At 42.6% G+C, this 16,348-nt stretch overlaps 1 protein-coding gene across 2 annotated transcripts in view; it reads right to left on the bottom strand.

Moving 5' to 3' along the window:
• LOC140561954 (phosphatase and actin regulator 1-like) overlaps positions 1–5,928 on the bottom strand; it is a 103,810-nt gene extending 97,882 nt beyond the window's left edge. For both annotated transcript variants that reach the window (XM_072687244.1, XM_072687245.1), the window contains exon 1: positions 5,737–5,928. In XM_072687244.1, the coding sequence (XP_072543345.1) occupies positions 5,737–5,848 (112 nt within the window). In that variant the 5' untranslated portion in view covers positions 5,849–5,928. The remainder of the gene's footprint in view (positions 1–5,736) is intronic.
• Positions 5,929–16,348: the final 10,420 nt, after the last annotated feature.

Here is a 16,348-nt window from a genome sequence, read left to right as displayed (position 1 = left end):
CCACCGCTGTAAATACTAATCATGCTTTGAGAGCCCCCCCATGGACAGCCTTACACGTGAATTTGTGAACAAGTTGAGAGCTCCAGAAGCAGCATCTGAAGGTGGAGCAGCATGTGGGCTGAGAAGGTAGAGTAATACTACAGGATTTTACACTAATATGACTCTATGGGTTACGCAGCGTCACTCAGCACTAGAGAGAGAGGTTCTCCTCCTGCAGCTCCACCACCAAAGCGCCATAGTGCAGTAGCAGCGTTCCAGCCCGGAGTGGGAATGCTGCTACAGAAAACTGCTACAGAACGTTGCTTTATCTGAATGATCGTCACGTCTACGAGTGTAATGAATTAATGTGTTTTAACGTGCAGTTCTATGTTGCTGGTTCATTTAATTTTTATCCTGATTATGTTCAGTGTGTGTGTGTGCGCCCTGCCACTATCCACCCACAGGCTAAAGCTCAGAGAGAGCTTGGTGTGGGCGGTGCTAATTCGCACACACTCATTAAGAAAATACTCCTCCGCTTGTGATGAAACAGCAGTGAGCAAACGAGGGCCAGATGATCTTCATTTCTTAAAGATGAAAGTAGAGGAGATTTCACCACCATCAGTGGACTTCCCCTTGAAATTTGACCGCTTAGGTCCAACCATTAGCATTTGTGAAGGTTTCTGTACCTGAGTGTTTTACAACCTGCTTTCCTCGCTATGTTTTTTCATACTATGTTTTATGCTGTATGTCCAAAAGAAGAGGAGAGACAAGCTGGAGCAGGGTGGGGTGGGGACGAGCTGGAGCAGGGTGTGGTGGGGACGAGCTGGAGCAGGGTGTGGTGGGGACAAGCTGGAGCAGGGTGTGGTGGGGACGAGCTGGAGCAGGGTGTGGTGGGGACAAACACTGGACATGTCTAAATAGGATACTATGCATCCTATGGGCTTTCATACACATTGAAAGATGAAGATATGAAGGTTGTTTGACTTATAAGATGTAAATATATGGAAATATATGGAAACATAATTTTACTATAGTTAGATTAGACATTACTGCACTGTAGTTAGATTAGACACTGCACTGTAGTTAGATTAGATATTACTGCACTGTAATTAGATTAAATATTACTGCACTGTAATTAGATTAAATATTACTGCATTATAGTTAGATTAGATATTACTGCACTGTAATTAGATTAAATATTACTGCACTGTAATTAGATTAAATATTACTGCACTGTAGTTAGATTAGATATTACTGCACTGTAATTAGATTAAATATTACTGCATTATAGTTAGATTAGATATTACTGCATTGTAGTTAGATTAGATATTACTGCACTGTAGTTAGATTAAATATTACTGCACTGTAGTTAGATTAGATATTACTGCATTGTGGTTAGATTAGCTTTTACTGCACTGTAGTTCGATTAAATATTACTGCATTGTGGTTAGATTAGATATTATTGCACTGTAATTAGATTAAATATTACTGCATTATAGTTAGATTAGATATTACTGCACTGTAGTTAGATTAGACATTACTGCACTGTAGTTAGATTAAATATTACTGCACTGTAGTTAGATTAGACATTACTGCACTGTAGTTAGATTAGACATTACTGCACTGTAGTTAGATTAGATATTACTGCACAGTAATTAGATTAAATATTACTGCACTGTAGTTAGATTCAATATTACTGCACTGTAGTTAGATTAAATATTACTGCACTGTAATTAGATTAGACATTACTGCACTTTAGTTAGATTAGCCTTCACTGCACTGTAGTTAGATTAGACATTACTGCACTGTAGTTAGATTAGCCTTCACTGCACTGTAGTTAGATTAGATATTACTGCACTGTAGTTAGATTAAATATTACTGCACTGTAATTAGATTAGACATTACTGCACTTTAGTTAGATTAGCCTTTACAGCACTGTAGTTAGATTAGATATTACTGCACTGTAGTTAGATTAGATATTACTGCACTGTAGTTAGATTAAATATTACTGCACTGTAGTTAGATTAAATATGACTGCACTGTAGTTAGATTAAATATTACTGCACTGTAGTTAGATTAAATATTACTGCACTTAAGTTAGATTAGCCTTCACTGCACTGTAGTTAGATTAGACATTACTGCAGTTAGATTAGACATTACTGCACTGTAGTTAGATTAGCCTTCACTGCACTGTAGTTAGATTAGATATTACTGCACTGTAGTTAGATTAGACATTACTGCAGTTAGATTAGACATTACTGCACTGTAGTTAGATTAGCCTTCACTGCACTGTAGTTAGATTAGATATTACTGCACTGTAATTAGATTAAATATTACTGCACTGTAATTAGATTAGACATTACTGCACTTTAGTTAGATTAGCCTTTACAGCACTGTAGTTAGATTAGATATTACTGCACTGTAGTTAGATTAGATATTACTGCACTGTAGTTAGATTAGACATTACTGCACTGTAGTTCGATTAGACATTACTGCAAGATTGGCAAGATGGATTTAATCAATCATCAGGAAATGTTGAAGCTGGTGTCAGTCTGTGTATCACGTTTGCAGCTGGTCAGAACAGCAGAAGGGAAGAAGTTCTCTACTAAGCACTAAAGACGCTTATCATGAAGGGGTTGAACACTTCTGAGACTGCAGTCGTCGGTAAAAGTGGCAATGGGGGTTAAAAAGCTGCTGTATTTGCTGAAGCAGGACCCCCACCACCCCATCACCTCTTACGTAAGGTGGAGTCAGCTCACAATGCTGATGAAGCACACTGCACCACTGTCACTGCCACTGTAGTGAAAATACAGCTCTGCATAACACTGACACAGCACACACACACACACACACACACACACACAGCAGCAGGAGGACATCTGTGTGAGATGAGGGCCGAAGCAGCATGGTGTGAGAAGGCTACGCTGTGAGAAGTTGATTTCTCAGCGGTGAAATCCACTTAAATTGAGTCATTTATCCTAATATTACCCTCAAAAAATTATGAATATCATTACTCAGCCTGTTTCCACACGTTACTCACCTCCCATGATCTTATTAAGGGCAATGATCCTGATTAACTGCACTGGTAATTTCACTCCATTCAAGCTTTTAAAGCACTATTATCTGCCGTTATCCATCAGCGACGGAATAGCAGTAATTCTGCCGGGTACGTAATTCCAGGCCTGTTCCGAAATCCAGCCATGTCTGCTTGTGTCCATATGTTTGTGGACACCCCTTCTAACGTATGCACACAGCTTGTCTAGTCCCTGTAGAGAATTACTGACGACAGAATAGGACTCAGAATAGGAGCAGATGACCATGAACCTTTTGGCACCATGCTGCCTAATGCCAGGTGTGGGCTAGAGGGGTACAAAGACCCCCCCCCCCCCCCCATATACCATAATAACACTGGACTACATTATTAATATCAGTTTTATTTATACACTGTTTTCAGGGGCATACCGTTCATTAGAGAACGTCTCTATAGCTACACTCTATGGACAAAAGTATTGGGACATCTGCTCATTCATCGTTTCTTCTGAAATCAAGGGTATTAAAAGAGTTGATCCTGCTTTTGTTAGAGTAACTGTCTCTACTGTCCAGGGAAGAAGACTTTCTACTAGATTTTGGAGCAGCATTGCTGTGAGGATTTGATTGCATTCAGTGACAATGCTGTGCTTGTCCTGCCCCCAGCAAGCATTGCTGTGGAAGAACTGTGTCCTCTGGAATGATAAACCAGTGTTGGGATGATTTGAGAAGTTGGGGATGAGTTGGGAAGGTCATCATCCAACATCCTGACCTCACTAATGCTATTGTCACTGAATGCAATCAAATCCTCACAGCAATGCTGCTCCAAAATCTAGAAGAAAGCCTTCTTCCCTGGACAGTAGAGACAGTTACTCTAACAAAAGCAGGATCAGCTCTTATTAATACCCTTGATTTCAACAGAAACAATGAATGAGCAGGTGTCCAAATACTTCTGTCCATAGAGTATAGCTATAGAGACGTTCTCTAATGAACGGTATGCCCCTGATTACATTATATATATATATTGATATTATATATATACTGATATTAAAAACATAGTCCAGTGTTATTATGGCATTTAGGGAAGTGGGCGGGGTTTAAACTCTAAATCTGACTGCAGGCCTACAGTGAGTGTAGTGTAGCTTTAAGGTACACAGCTGGTCCATGCTGTACCTTAGAGGGTGCATTTACACTGCAGCAAGTGAACAGTCAGTGTGCAGCGTACAGCTCTACACAGAGGGTTTCTTAATGGCTCTAGACATGGAAATGTGGTTCCAGGGATAATATGCCACTGAAGTTGCGGGAGGTTTCTTAACCTCTGAGAAATCTAGGACCTGCCAGAGGATCCAAGCTTTCATCAAATTTCAAGCTTTCACATACTGGCGTTTCACCGAAGGCCTCATAATTCACAGGGTCAGAGTTTACAAGGGTTCTTCAAAGAGATCCATACACTGGGATCTTCCTTAGGGAGGTGAAATCGCCTCCCCAATCATCTCCTGGAAGGTTTTTCAGGGAGGCAAAATCAACTCCCCAAAGAACCCTCTTTGACAGATTTCTTTACATGAGCATAGAGCAAGTAAACAGTCAGGGTGTGGCCAAAGTTTGCAGTGGGACAGACTCCGAAATCTCTGCAGTGGATCAATAAAAGGGAAGCTCGTTCAACACGGGGTCTCCTGTCACTTTCACACCCCACAACCGAACGCATTCGAGATTCATCAGCGCCCCTGCCAGCAAGCCTGCCAGGACACAGCCCATTCATCACTGCGCCGGAGGACTGCAGGCAGCCCGAGCTGGCACATGCAGGGTGGGACTCCATAGGCGCTGCGAGGGCGCTGCGAGGGCGCTGCGAGGGCACTGCAACGACATCCCAACCCACAGACGGCGGCGGGACGCAGTGCCAGGGGCTTGAGCATCTTCTGGCACTGCTGTCGAGTGGGGAGTCGTCCTGAACTGCTTACGTGAGCAGGGTACAGGCGGCGAGCGTTTCAGCACTGGTCAGCTCCCGATATTTCTCATTGACAGCGTTGGCGCCTTCCAAGGGGTCTCGTTCAGTCCAGACCAGCCCTCCTTTCTACAAGCCATTCAGTAGTAGTAGCTTACTGTAGGACGGTGTAGTACGCGCACTGACTCAGCTCTATAAAAAGGATGCCAGGTCGCCATGGCAACAAGGGATGCAGCTCAATGCTCACTCGGCATTTTGCACATCTGCAAACGGCATACACACACACACTCATACCACACACACACACACACACACACCAGCATCACACAAGCCTGTTACTCACTGACCTTTCCTGGATTCCACTGAAGCTCACATCAGACCGAAATGCAATTACTGCCATGCGTCCGAGGCTAATATATACTGGCCCTGAGTGATTAGCTGTCTGCATTATGTAACTGAGTTAGTCAGCTAGCATGGTAATCCAGCAGGGCTTAGGTAATCAAACAGCTCGCGAACGTTTCAGAGCACTCCAGAGATCAACGTAGGGCACTTTATATAAGGCTCGAGAGCTCCCTGCTGTGCATACAGTCTATTTCCTCTGCAATTCGATGCCCAGTTGAGGAGCCCAGGGTCTTGCAATCTCTAATGGCAAGAGCAAACACCCCAGGGGCTTCAATCGACCCCTTCAGGACGCACGAGAACGCACTGGACATGCCATATCAACCCACAAACACGCAGGGATTGCAAAGGGTGCCAGGAGAGAGGAAGCCACGTGCCACGTGTCCTACCTGTCCTCAGGCTGAAGGCTATCCTGCTGTCGTTCAGGTACGGAGTGTCGCTCTTGGACCGCCCCCTCCGGACAGGCCTGCGGTCAGCAGCGTCCTCCGGGCAGCCCGCCATGGACCCGGAGCCGCAGCGCCGCGCTGCTGGGACGCACTCTGCTGCTCCGGGCAGACAGGGAGGGAAAAGTCTCTGTGAGACACGCGCGCAGAGAGAGAGCGAGAGAGAGAGAGAGAGAGAGAGAGAGAGAGAGAGAGAGAGAGAGAGAGAGAGAGAATGGAGAGAGAGAGAGAGAGAGAGAATGGAGAGAGAGAGAGAGAGAGAGAGAGAGAGAGAGAATGGAGAGAGAGAGAGAGAGAGAGAGAGAGAGAGAGAGAGAATGGAGAGAGAGAGAGAGAGAGAGAGAGAGAGAGAAAGAGAGAATGGAGAGCAGGGTTGCCAGATTGCCTCGTCTTTTTTCAGCCAATCAGAGATTCAGAGTGTTAACCCCGCCCACTTCACTATAAACCATGCTGTATATGGCTTATAAGCCATAATAACAATGCATAATAACAATCCCTACAGCTACACCACATGGACAAAAGTATTGGGACACCTGCTGGGTCATTGCATCCCCTGTAATTAAGCGTCTTAAAAAGAGCCGATTCTGCTTTTGCTGTGAGGATTTGATTGCATTCAACGACAAGAGCGTTAGAGAGGTCAGGATGTTGGATGATGATCACCAACCCACCTCATCATCCCCTACTCATCCCAACTCATCCCAAAAGTCCTGGACGGAGCTCCACCACCATCATTCCAGAGAGCACAGTTCTTCCACTGCTCCACAGCAGCTCAGTACTGGGGGGCTTTATACCCCTCCAGCCCTCTATACACCTGGCATTAGGCAGCATGGCACCAATAGGCTCATGTTTGTCTGTAGGGATTCTAGTCTCTCAGTGGGTGCAACTCCAAGTAGCGGAATGCATTCATCAGAAGGGGTGTCCACAAACTTTTGACATATAGCGTATTTCAGCGGTGCTGGATGTGGTTTTGGGTAGCTAATGTGAAGTCCAGCTCCTGGGTGACGTCTGACGCCTGTTGAGGTCTGACTGACGGGGCTAGCTAACATTAGCTTGCTATCATGCTATGTTTACAGGGTTGTTGGTAGTTGTGATATTTTTCAAGGGTATTTTTTAGTTTGATATTAATGTGTGTAATCTGGGGAAGAGTTTTAGCCTACCTGATGAGTTACTAAGGTACTAAGCTAATCTTGCCTAACAAACTAACTTGGTTGGATCAGCTAGACTGTATAGACTTTGTTGACCTGCGGTTGTAGTACCACTACTTTGGTGAAGGTGTTTCTGAGTGGATAAGGATTTGAAATGTTATAATTATTAATTCATTATTATTAATGAAATTATTAACAAAGAATAATCCCATCCGTTCGTACAGACGTCCCTGTAGTTACTGAGTAATACACCAGCAGTACACCTGGAGTGTTATAAGGGTTAACTCCTTAAACAGCCTATGGTCCAGCAGAGGGCCGAAAGTGTTATTACAAACGTCTATTACCAGCGAATAGCCCCACCAGTTTGTACAGACATCCCCGTAGTTACTGAGTAATACACCTTATGCCGAGTTCACGCTACACAATTTCAGCCCTGGGCTCAAAAAGGAGGCTCTCGTCTCTAGATCGCCATGTGTGAACTGTTCAAAGAGGCGACCCGACCGAGTTAAAATAAATATCTAGCATCCTAAATATCTGGACCTGTCGGCGAGATGATATCCTGTAGTGTGGAAAGTGTCACGACCAGGTTATGACTGGCAGTGAGTGCAGTGTGGCGATCCAGCCAATGAGAACGCAAGGAGAGAGGAAAGCCGAGGAAGATGCGAAAGGACTCCAGCCTTAAATCCAGCCTTATCATGCATCTACATATGTGTGTGTGTGTGTGTGTGTGAGTGTGAGTGTGTATACTCTAGTTTCTACACATTAGCATACACTCAACCATAATACCTACATGCAGAACAGACTACAATCCCAATCACAGTTTTCTTTTTTTTTCTGTGTGATGTGTGGCCTGCTGTCGCTGAACAGTCGTGTAGGGTAAGAACCACGACCCCTTAAACATTCACGATTTCAAGAGCTCGAGTCGTGTAGTTTGAACAGTACAGCGACCTGACGACTCTACAAGCCCTCTGGTGTGTCGAAGCCTGCTCACACTCTGTTATTCCTTAGTCATATCTTTTGATTGCCTCTCACACAAGATGGATATCTCAAGAATCAGCTCCTGGAGGTTGTAAAATTCTGCTAGGATAGATATCTCAAAGATCAGCTCCTGGAGGTTGTAAAAGTATGCTAGAATGGATATCGGGGTATGTGACCATATATACTAATCAGCTGTAGCATTAGCACCACCTGCCTCATACTGAGTATGTCCCCCTTTAAGCCCCTGTAAGTTATGAGGTAAGTTATGAGGTGAGACCACCATGAGCATCATGTCGTCGGTTCCCTTATTCCTGGAGCACAAATCTAGTCCCTGGACAGTAGAGGCAGTTACTCCAAGAAAAGCAGGATATACCCTTTTCATACCCTTGATTTCAGAAGAGACAATGAAAAGCAGGTGTCCCAATACTTTTGTCACTGGACAGCATCTAATCCATGTGCCTAGGATTGAACCTAGACAGACTATAAGCGCTACACAGTGCTTTGGAATACGAGACGCTGCAGAGGCGTCAGCTCCTCAGACAAGGCCTTGTCAAGACTCTCGAAGTATGCTGAGGAGAGGCCATCAGCTCACTCGTGAAAACCATGTCTTGTTGAAGTAGATGCCTGAACAGTTGTTTGGTCTGTCTGCTTTTTCCTTTAGAGACGCCACTGCTGGACAACTTGAAGGCACACAGACTGATCATAGGAACTGGTTGTTTATGGCTGGCTAGACTGCTAGACAGAGGAGGACTAAATTAACCAGAACTAAACTATTGTAAGTTTGTCTTGTGGGTTTGGAGCCACTCTGTGATCCTCCAGGTTCTCTCCAGGTAGTCTGTGTGGTAGATGCAGCCATAGGTCTTTAAGTGATGCCACGGAAGAAGCACTTTTGGTTCCATATCTGTGTGCATGTGAAGAACCTTTACATCAAGCGGAGGTTCTTTAAACTTTTGAAAGGTTCCTTCCACTGACCCTGACAATCAGGCCTCATTCAGCATTCTAAAGGATCAGCTCCTGAAGGTTCTAAAATTATGCTAGGATGAATATCTCAAGGAACAGCTCCTGGAGGTTCTAAAATTATGATAGGATGAATATCTCAAGGATCAGCTCCTGGAGGTTTTAAAATTGTGCTAGAATGGATATCTCAAGGATCAGCTCCTGGAGGTTTTAAAATTGTGCTAGAATGGATATCTCAAGGATCAGCTCCTGGAGGTTCTAAAATTATGATAGGCTGCATATCTCAAGGATCAGCTCCTGGAAGTTCTAAAATTATGATAGGCTGAATATCTCAAAGATCAGCTCCTGGAGGTTCTAAAAGTATGCTAGCATGGATATCTGAAGGATCAGCTCCTGAAGGTTCTAAAATTATTCTAGGATGGATATCCCAAAGATATCTGAAGGAACAGCTCCTGAAGGTTCTAAATTTATGATAGGATGGATATCTCAAGTACCAGCTCCTGAAGGTTCTAAAATTATGCTAGGATGAATATCTCAAGGAACAGCTCCTGGAGGTTCTAAAATTATGATAGGATGAATATCTCAAGGATCAGCTCCTGGAGGTTTTAAAATTGTGCTAGAATGGATATCTCAAGGATCAGCTCCTGGAGGTTTTAAAATTGTGCTAGAATGGATATCTCAAGGATCAGCTCCTGGAGGTTCTAAAATTATGATAGGCTGCATATCTCAAGGATCAGCTCCAGGAAGTTCTAAAATTATGATAGGCTGAATATCTCAAAGATCAGCTCCTGGAGGTTCTAAAAGTATGCTAGCATGGATATCTGAAGGATCAGCTCCTGAAGGTTCTAAAATTATTCTAGGATGGATATCCCAAAGATATCTGAAGGAACAGCTCCTGAAGGTTCTAAATTTATGATAGGATGGATATCTCAAGGATCAGCTCCTGGAGGTTCTAAAATTATGATAGGATGGATATCTCAAAGATCAGCTCCTGGAGGCTATACAATTATGCTAGGATGGATGTCTCAAAGATCAGCTCCTGGAGGTTTTAAAATTATGCTAGGATGGATATCTCAAGGATCAGCTCCTGGAGGTTTTGAAATTATGCTAGGATGGATATCTCAAGGATCAGCTCCAGGAGGGTCTAAAATAATGCTAGCATGGATATCTCAAGTACCAGTTCCTGGAGGTTCTAAAATTATGCTAGGATGACGATCTCAAGGATCAGCTCCAGGAGGGTCTCCCAAAGATATCCCAAAGATATCTGAAGGATCAGCTCCTGAAGGTTCTAAATTTATGATAGGATGGATATCTCAAGGATCAGCTCCTGGAGGTTCTAAAATTATGATAGGATGGATATCTCAAAGATCAGCTCCTGGAGGCTATACAATTATGCTAGGATGGATGTCTCAAAGATCAGCTCCTGGAGGTTTTAAAATTATGCTAGGATGGATATCTCAAGGATCAGCTCCTGGAGGTTTTGAAATTATGCTAGGATGGATATCTCAAGGATCAGCTCCAGGAGGGTCTAAAATAATGCTAGCATGGATATCTCAAGTACCAGTTCCTGGAGGTTCTAAAATTATGCTAGGATGACGATCTCAAGGATCAGCTCCAGGAGGGTCTAAAATTATGCTAGGATGAATATCTCAAGGATCAGCTCCTGGAGGTTCTAAAATTATGATAGGCTGGATATCTCAAGGATCAGCTCTTAGAGGCTCTAAAATTATGCTAGGCTGGATATCTGAAGGACCAGCTCCTGGAGGTCCTAAAATTATTCTAGGATGGATGTCTCAAGGATCAGCTCCTGGAGATTCTAAAATTATGCTAGGCTGGATATCTGAAGGATCAGCTCCTGGAGGTCCTAAAATTATTCTAGGATGGATGTCTCAAGGATCAGCTCCTGGAGATTCTAAAATTATGCTAGGCTGGATATCTGAAGGATCAGCTCCTGGAGGTCCTAAAATTATTCTAGGATGGATGTCTCAAGGATCAGCTCCTGGAGATTCTAAAATTATGATAGGCTGGATATCTCAAGGATCAGCTCCTGGAGATTCTAAAATTATGCTAGGATGCACATCTCAAGGATCAGCTCCTGGAGGTTCTAAAATTATGATAGGCTGGATATCTCAAGGATCAGCTCCTGGAGGTTCTAAAATTATGCTAAGATGGATATCTCAAGGATCAGCTCTTAGAGGCTCTAAAATTATGCTAGGCTGGATATCTGAAGGATCAGCTCCTGGAGGTCCTAAAATTATTCTAGGATGGATGTCTCAAGGATCAGCTCCTGGAGATTCTAAAATTATGCTAGGCTGGATATCTGAAGGATCAGCACCTGAAGGTTCTAAAATTATTCTAGGATGGATGTCTCAAAGATCAGCTCCTGGAGGTTATAAAATTATGCTAGGATGGATGTCTCAAAGATCAGCTTCTGGAGGTTTTAAAATTATGCTAGGATGGATATCTCAAGGATCAGCTCCTGGAGGTTTTAAAATTATGCTAGGATGGATATCTCAAGGATCAGCTCCTGGAGCTTCTAAAATAATGCTAGCATGGATATCTCAAGTACCAGCTCCTGGAGGTTCTAAAATTATGCTAGGATGACGATCTCAAGGATCAGCTCCTGGAGGGTCTAAAATTATGCTAGGATGAATATCTCAAGGATCAGCTCCTGGAGGTTCTAAAATTATGATAGGCTGGATATCTCAAGGATCAGCTCTTAGAGGCTCTAAAATTATGCTAGGCTGGATATCTGAAGGATCAGCTCCTGGAGGTCCTAAAATTATTCTAGGATGGATGTCTCAAGGATCAGCTCCTGGAGATTCTAAAATTATGCTAGGTTGGATATCTGAAGGATCAGCTCCTGGAGGTTCTAAAATTATTCTAGGATGGATATCCCAAAGATATCTGAAGGATCAGCTCCTGAAGGTTCTAAATTTATGATAGGATGGATATCTCAAGGATCAGCTCCTGGAGGTTCTAAAATTATGCTAGGATGGATATCTCAAAGATCAGCTCCTGGAGGTTATAAAATTATGCTAGGATGGATGTCTCAAAGATCAGCTCCTGGAGGTTTTAAAATTATGCTAGGATGGATATTCCAAAGATATCTGAAGGATCAGCTCCTGAAGGTTCTAAATTTATGATAGGATGGATGTCTCAAAGATCAGCTCCTGGAGGTTCTAAAATTATGCTAGGATGGATATCTCAAGGATCAGCTCCTGGAGCTTCTAAAATAATGCTAGCATGGATATCTCAAGTACCAGCTCCTGGAGGTTCTAAAATTATGCTAGGATGACGATCTCAAGGATCAGCTCCTGGAGGGTCTAAAATTATGCTAGGATGAATATCTTAAGGATCAGCTCCTGGAGGTTCTAAAATTATGATAGGCTGGATATCTCAAGGATCAGCTCCTGGAGGTCCTAAAATTATTCTAGGATGGATGTCTCAAGGATCAGCTCCTGGAGGTTCTAAAATTATGCTAAGATGGATATCTCAAGGATCAGCTCCTGGACATTCTAAAATTATGCTAGGATGGATATCTCAAGGATCAGCTTTATGCTGGGAATGATGTTAAAGTGGTAACTTGCGCAATGGCTACTTTCCAGTTGGTGAAAGCCATACCTGGAGTCCTGACTCGAGGACATGTTATCTAAAGCTTTATCAGCTCCTGGAACTTTTGAAATGATGGTAGGATGGATATCTCAAAGATCAATTCCTGGAGGTTGTAAAATTATGCTAGCATGGATATCCCACAGATCGCTTTAAAAAAAAAAGGTAAAAACATTATTATTATTATCTTCATTTTTCGTAGTTTTTTCGTATTAGTTCTGATTATGTAAAGCACTTCGAAATGCCACAGTGAATGAAAGGTACTATACAAATAAACTTGTCTTGCCGTAAAAAGAAAAAAAAAGAAAGGTGCAATGCCACCAAAGAACCAGAGAACAGCTCCCACCCCATGCTTGAGACTCTGGCAGCACTGGGAAGCTCCTTTAGTGACAGGCTGCTTCACCCCAAGAGATGCTACCGCCCCAGCAGACCACTCCATAAAAAATGGCAGATGCCACCACTGTGTTGAAGAAAGTCCTCAGGAGCGCTCCAAAGGAACTTAATCTCCTCAGCAGGTAGAGTAGGTAGAGTGATTTACACTCTACAGAACCTCCACTCGATGTAAAAGGTTCGCCACACTCACACAAACCTGGCTCTTCTACAGCATCGCTCAAAGATGCTCTTTGTAGGATCTTAATGTTTAAGAGTGTAAGCAGGTAGTAGGGCTGACTTTAGCTTTATGGAGGCCCCAACCAGGCTTTTTGATGGCCCTCCGTCTAAGTGCCTCCAGCCTCTGTATTGCTGTGTAGCTTTTTTAGCTCCCATCCTAAAACCCTAAAACTACTGCACTGAAGTTCAGGAGTGTGAGAGAGACTGCAAAGCTTAAATGCTCAGGTTGGACGGTGTATTTAACCAAAATCATATCAAAACAACTGCTACTGCATGCTGATCTAAATACACAGACCTTAATCTAATGACTGTGTGTTGAGGATGTAGTGTAGATCAGGCCTGGGGTTTCAAGGGGTATAAGGGCAAGACAAGGCAGGTATATTCGTATAGCACCCTTCAAACAGAGGTAATTCAAAGTCCTTCACATAAAAAAAAATAAAATAAATACAAAGACATAAAAACTGTAGAATCATTACAAATAAAATATACTAAAATTAACAGTCAAAATATATATATTTAAAAAATAGGAGTGTACACAATACACATTATATTATCACTGTTGTGCATCTTACTTTACATTTTTCACTTTTTGACATCATGTGAATCTGCAGTTGTTTTTTCCATCATGTCAGGATAGTTTCTATCCTGGTCACCAAACTGTGCTGAACACCTGCCCTGCAGGACTGCAATGGAAGACTCAGGCCTGGTCAGGTCAGGGGTGTCCAGTCTTATCACGCTTAACAACCAGCAGCACACCTGATTCCACTGGCCAGTCTTCAAACAACTGATCACACTTGTCACTGGTCAGCACCCCCTGGTGGGACACGAAGTAACTGCAGGAAAGGGTGGCAATGTTGACTGTAAAGGTAAAGGTAAAGGTGCACGTATTTGTCACTGTACAGCGAAATGTGTCCTCCGCATTTAACCCATTTGGTAGTGAACACACACTCACACACACACACATGTGTTAGGGGCAGTGAGTACACACACACACCCAGAGCGGTGGGCAGCCAACTCCAGCGCCCGGGGAGCAGAGAGGGTAAAGGGCCTTGCTCAAGGGCCCAACAGTGGCAGCTTGCCGAGCCCGGGAATCGAACCCACAACCCTGTTATCGTACTAAGATAAGACAAGCATCTTCACCATTAGTGCCGGACACAGATGGAATTGGGCCTCCGCCTTTAACCCATCACACACTAGTGATCAAACACACACAGTGACTGTGAGCACACATGCTTGGAGCGGTGGGTAACCAGCGTTGCGGCACCCAGGGAGCAGAGAGGATAGAGGGCCTTGCTCAAGGGCCCAACAGTAGCAGCTTGCCATGTCCCATATCTTTGTGTAGAGCGCTTTGTCCCATGTCTCATTTTGGGCGTCCGATTGGTGCTCATGAGTGCCCTCGGTGCGCCCTTAGTGTTAACTTTCACTCAACTGGGATAACTGCTACTCCGAGCATGTCTCAAAAGCCCCTCGCTAAGCCCCATGGCCCTCCTCCATCAAGTCTGCACATGCATACGTATAAGAGGCACTAGTTTGGGACAGACTCTGGCTAGGACCAGTCAGAGCAGGCCTGTATGTTTACAGATGACTGACCAGCATTAACATGCCCTTGTTTATTCATTTATTGACTTGTTACTGGGTTGCATTTAGCTTGTAGTTTGGATTGAGCAAATTTGGCCAGTCCAGCAGTAGGAACTCAGGATAGCAGACTGGAGCTCAGCAATGACGTCAAAAGTGTGAATGGGCCTTTAAACCGCAGACAGTGTGAGGGATTGTGGAGATAATGGGGAGGAATGGCATCCTCGTAATTACTACTTCAGCAGCTCCCTTCTGCAAAAAAAGATGCATTTATAATAAGCTTTCAAAAAATGACTATAGCAAAAATTATACCTGCTACTAACCCAGTATCACATTAGGACAGTAGGAAGCATATTTTGATATTTGAGCCTATAATCATACCATATCAGAAGGTACAGGGAATAAATCAAATAAATAATATATTTTTTGTTATAAGCTTTTAATCAAATATTAAAAGTTAGATTAATTACAACATGATACTTAGTTTTAGCCTTAAAAACACTGTATATTTACAGGAAACTGTAAACACACTAAATACAAGTGGTTTGCGCATGCGCAGTAACCTTCGACTGGTCCCGGTTATAGCTAGCTAAGATAAAGAGAAGGTAATTGAGGTGATAATAAACCATTATTGGTATAAATATTGAATCAAATATTGAACGAGAACTAAATGTATATCATATACTCAATCAAAGCCTTAGTTTTAGTCTCAAAAACACTGTATATTTACAAGAAACTGTAAATACACTAGACAAGTGCTGCGCGCATGCGCAGTAACCTTCGACTGGTTCATGACCATTATTGGTATAAATATTTAATCAAATATTGAAAGAGTGCTACATTTATATTATATACTCAACCAAAGCCTTATTTTTAGCCTTAAAAACACTGTATATTTACAAGAAACTGTAAATACACTTCGACTGGTCTAAGATAAAGAGGAGGTTATTGAGTTGATAATAAACCATTCGTAGTATAAATGTTTAATCAAATAATAAACTTCAGCTAAATGTATAGATTATACTCAACCAAATCCATAGTTTTAGCCTTAAAAACACTGTATATTTACGGAAAACTAAATACACTGCACTGCGCGCATGCGCAGTAACCTTCGACAGCTACCGGTAATAGCTAGGTAAGATAAATAGAAGGTAATTGAGATAATAAACCATTATTGGTATAAAAATTTAATCAACTTAATCAAATATTGAAAGAGTGCTAGATTTATATTATATACTCAACAAAAGCCTTAGTTTTAGCCTTAAAAACACTGCGCATGCGCAGTAACCTTCGACAGGTAATTGTCTAGAAGGTAATTGAGGTGATAATAAACCATTCTTGGTATAAATATTGAATTGAATATTGAACGAGTGCTAAATGTATATCATATACTCAATCAAAGCCTTAGTTTTAGTCTCAAAAACACTATATATTTACAAGAAACTGTAAATACACTGAACAAGAGAAATAGAAGGTAATTGATAATAAACCATTACTGCTATAAACATTTATTAAAATATTGGATAGGTGCTAGATTTAGCTATATCATCTACTCAACCCAACCACAAGTGCTGCGCGCATGCGCAGTAACCACCGACAGGTCCCGGTAATGGCCAGCTAACCACGTAGCTATATATACAGCGGACCTCCTCCAGCCCAAATCTGACACCCCTCACTCAGGT

Source organism: Salminus brasiliensis, chromosome 9, assembly GCF_030463535.1.
Source record: "Salminus brasiliensis chromosome 9, fSalBra1.hap2, whole genome shotgun sequence".
Taxonomy (NCBI): Eukaryota; Metazoa; Chordata; class Actinopteri; order Characiformes; family Bryconidae; genus Salminus; species Salminus brasiliensis.
The sequence above is the reverse complement of the archived record's forward strand: the minus strand, read 5'-3'. Positions and strand labels throughout refer to the sequence as shown.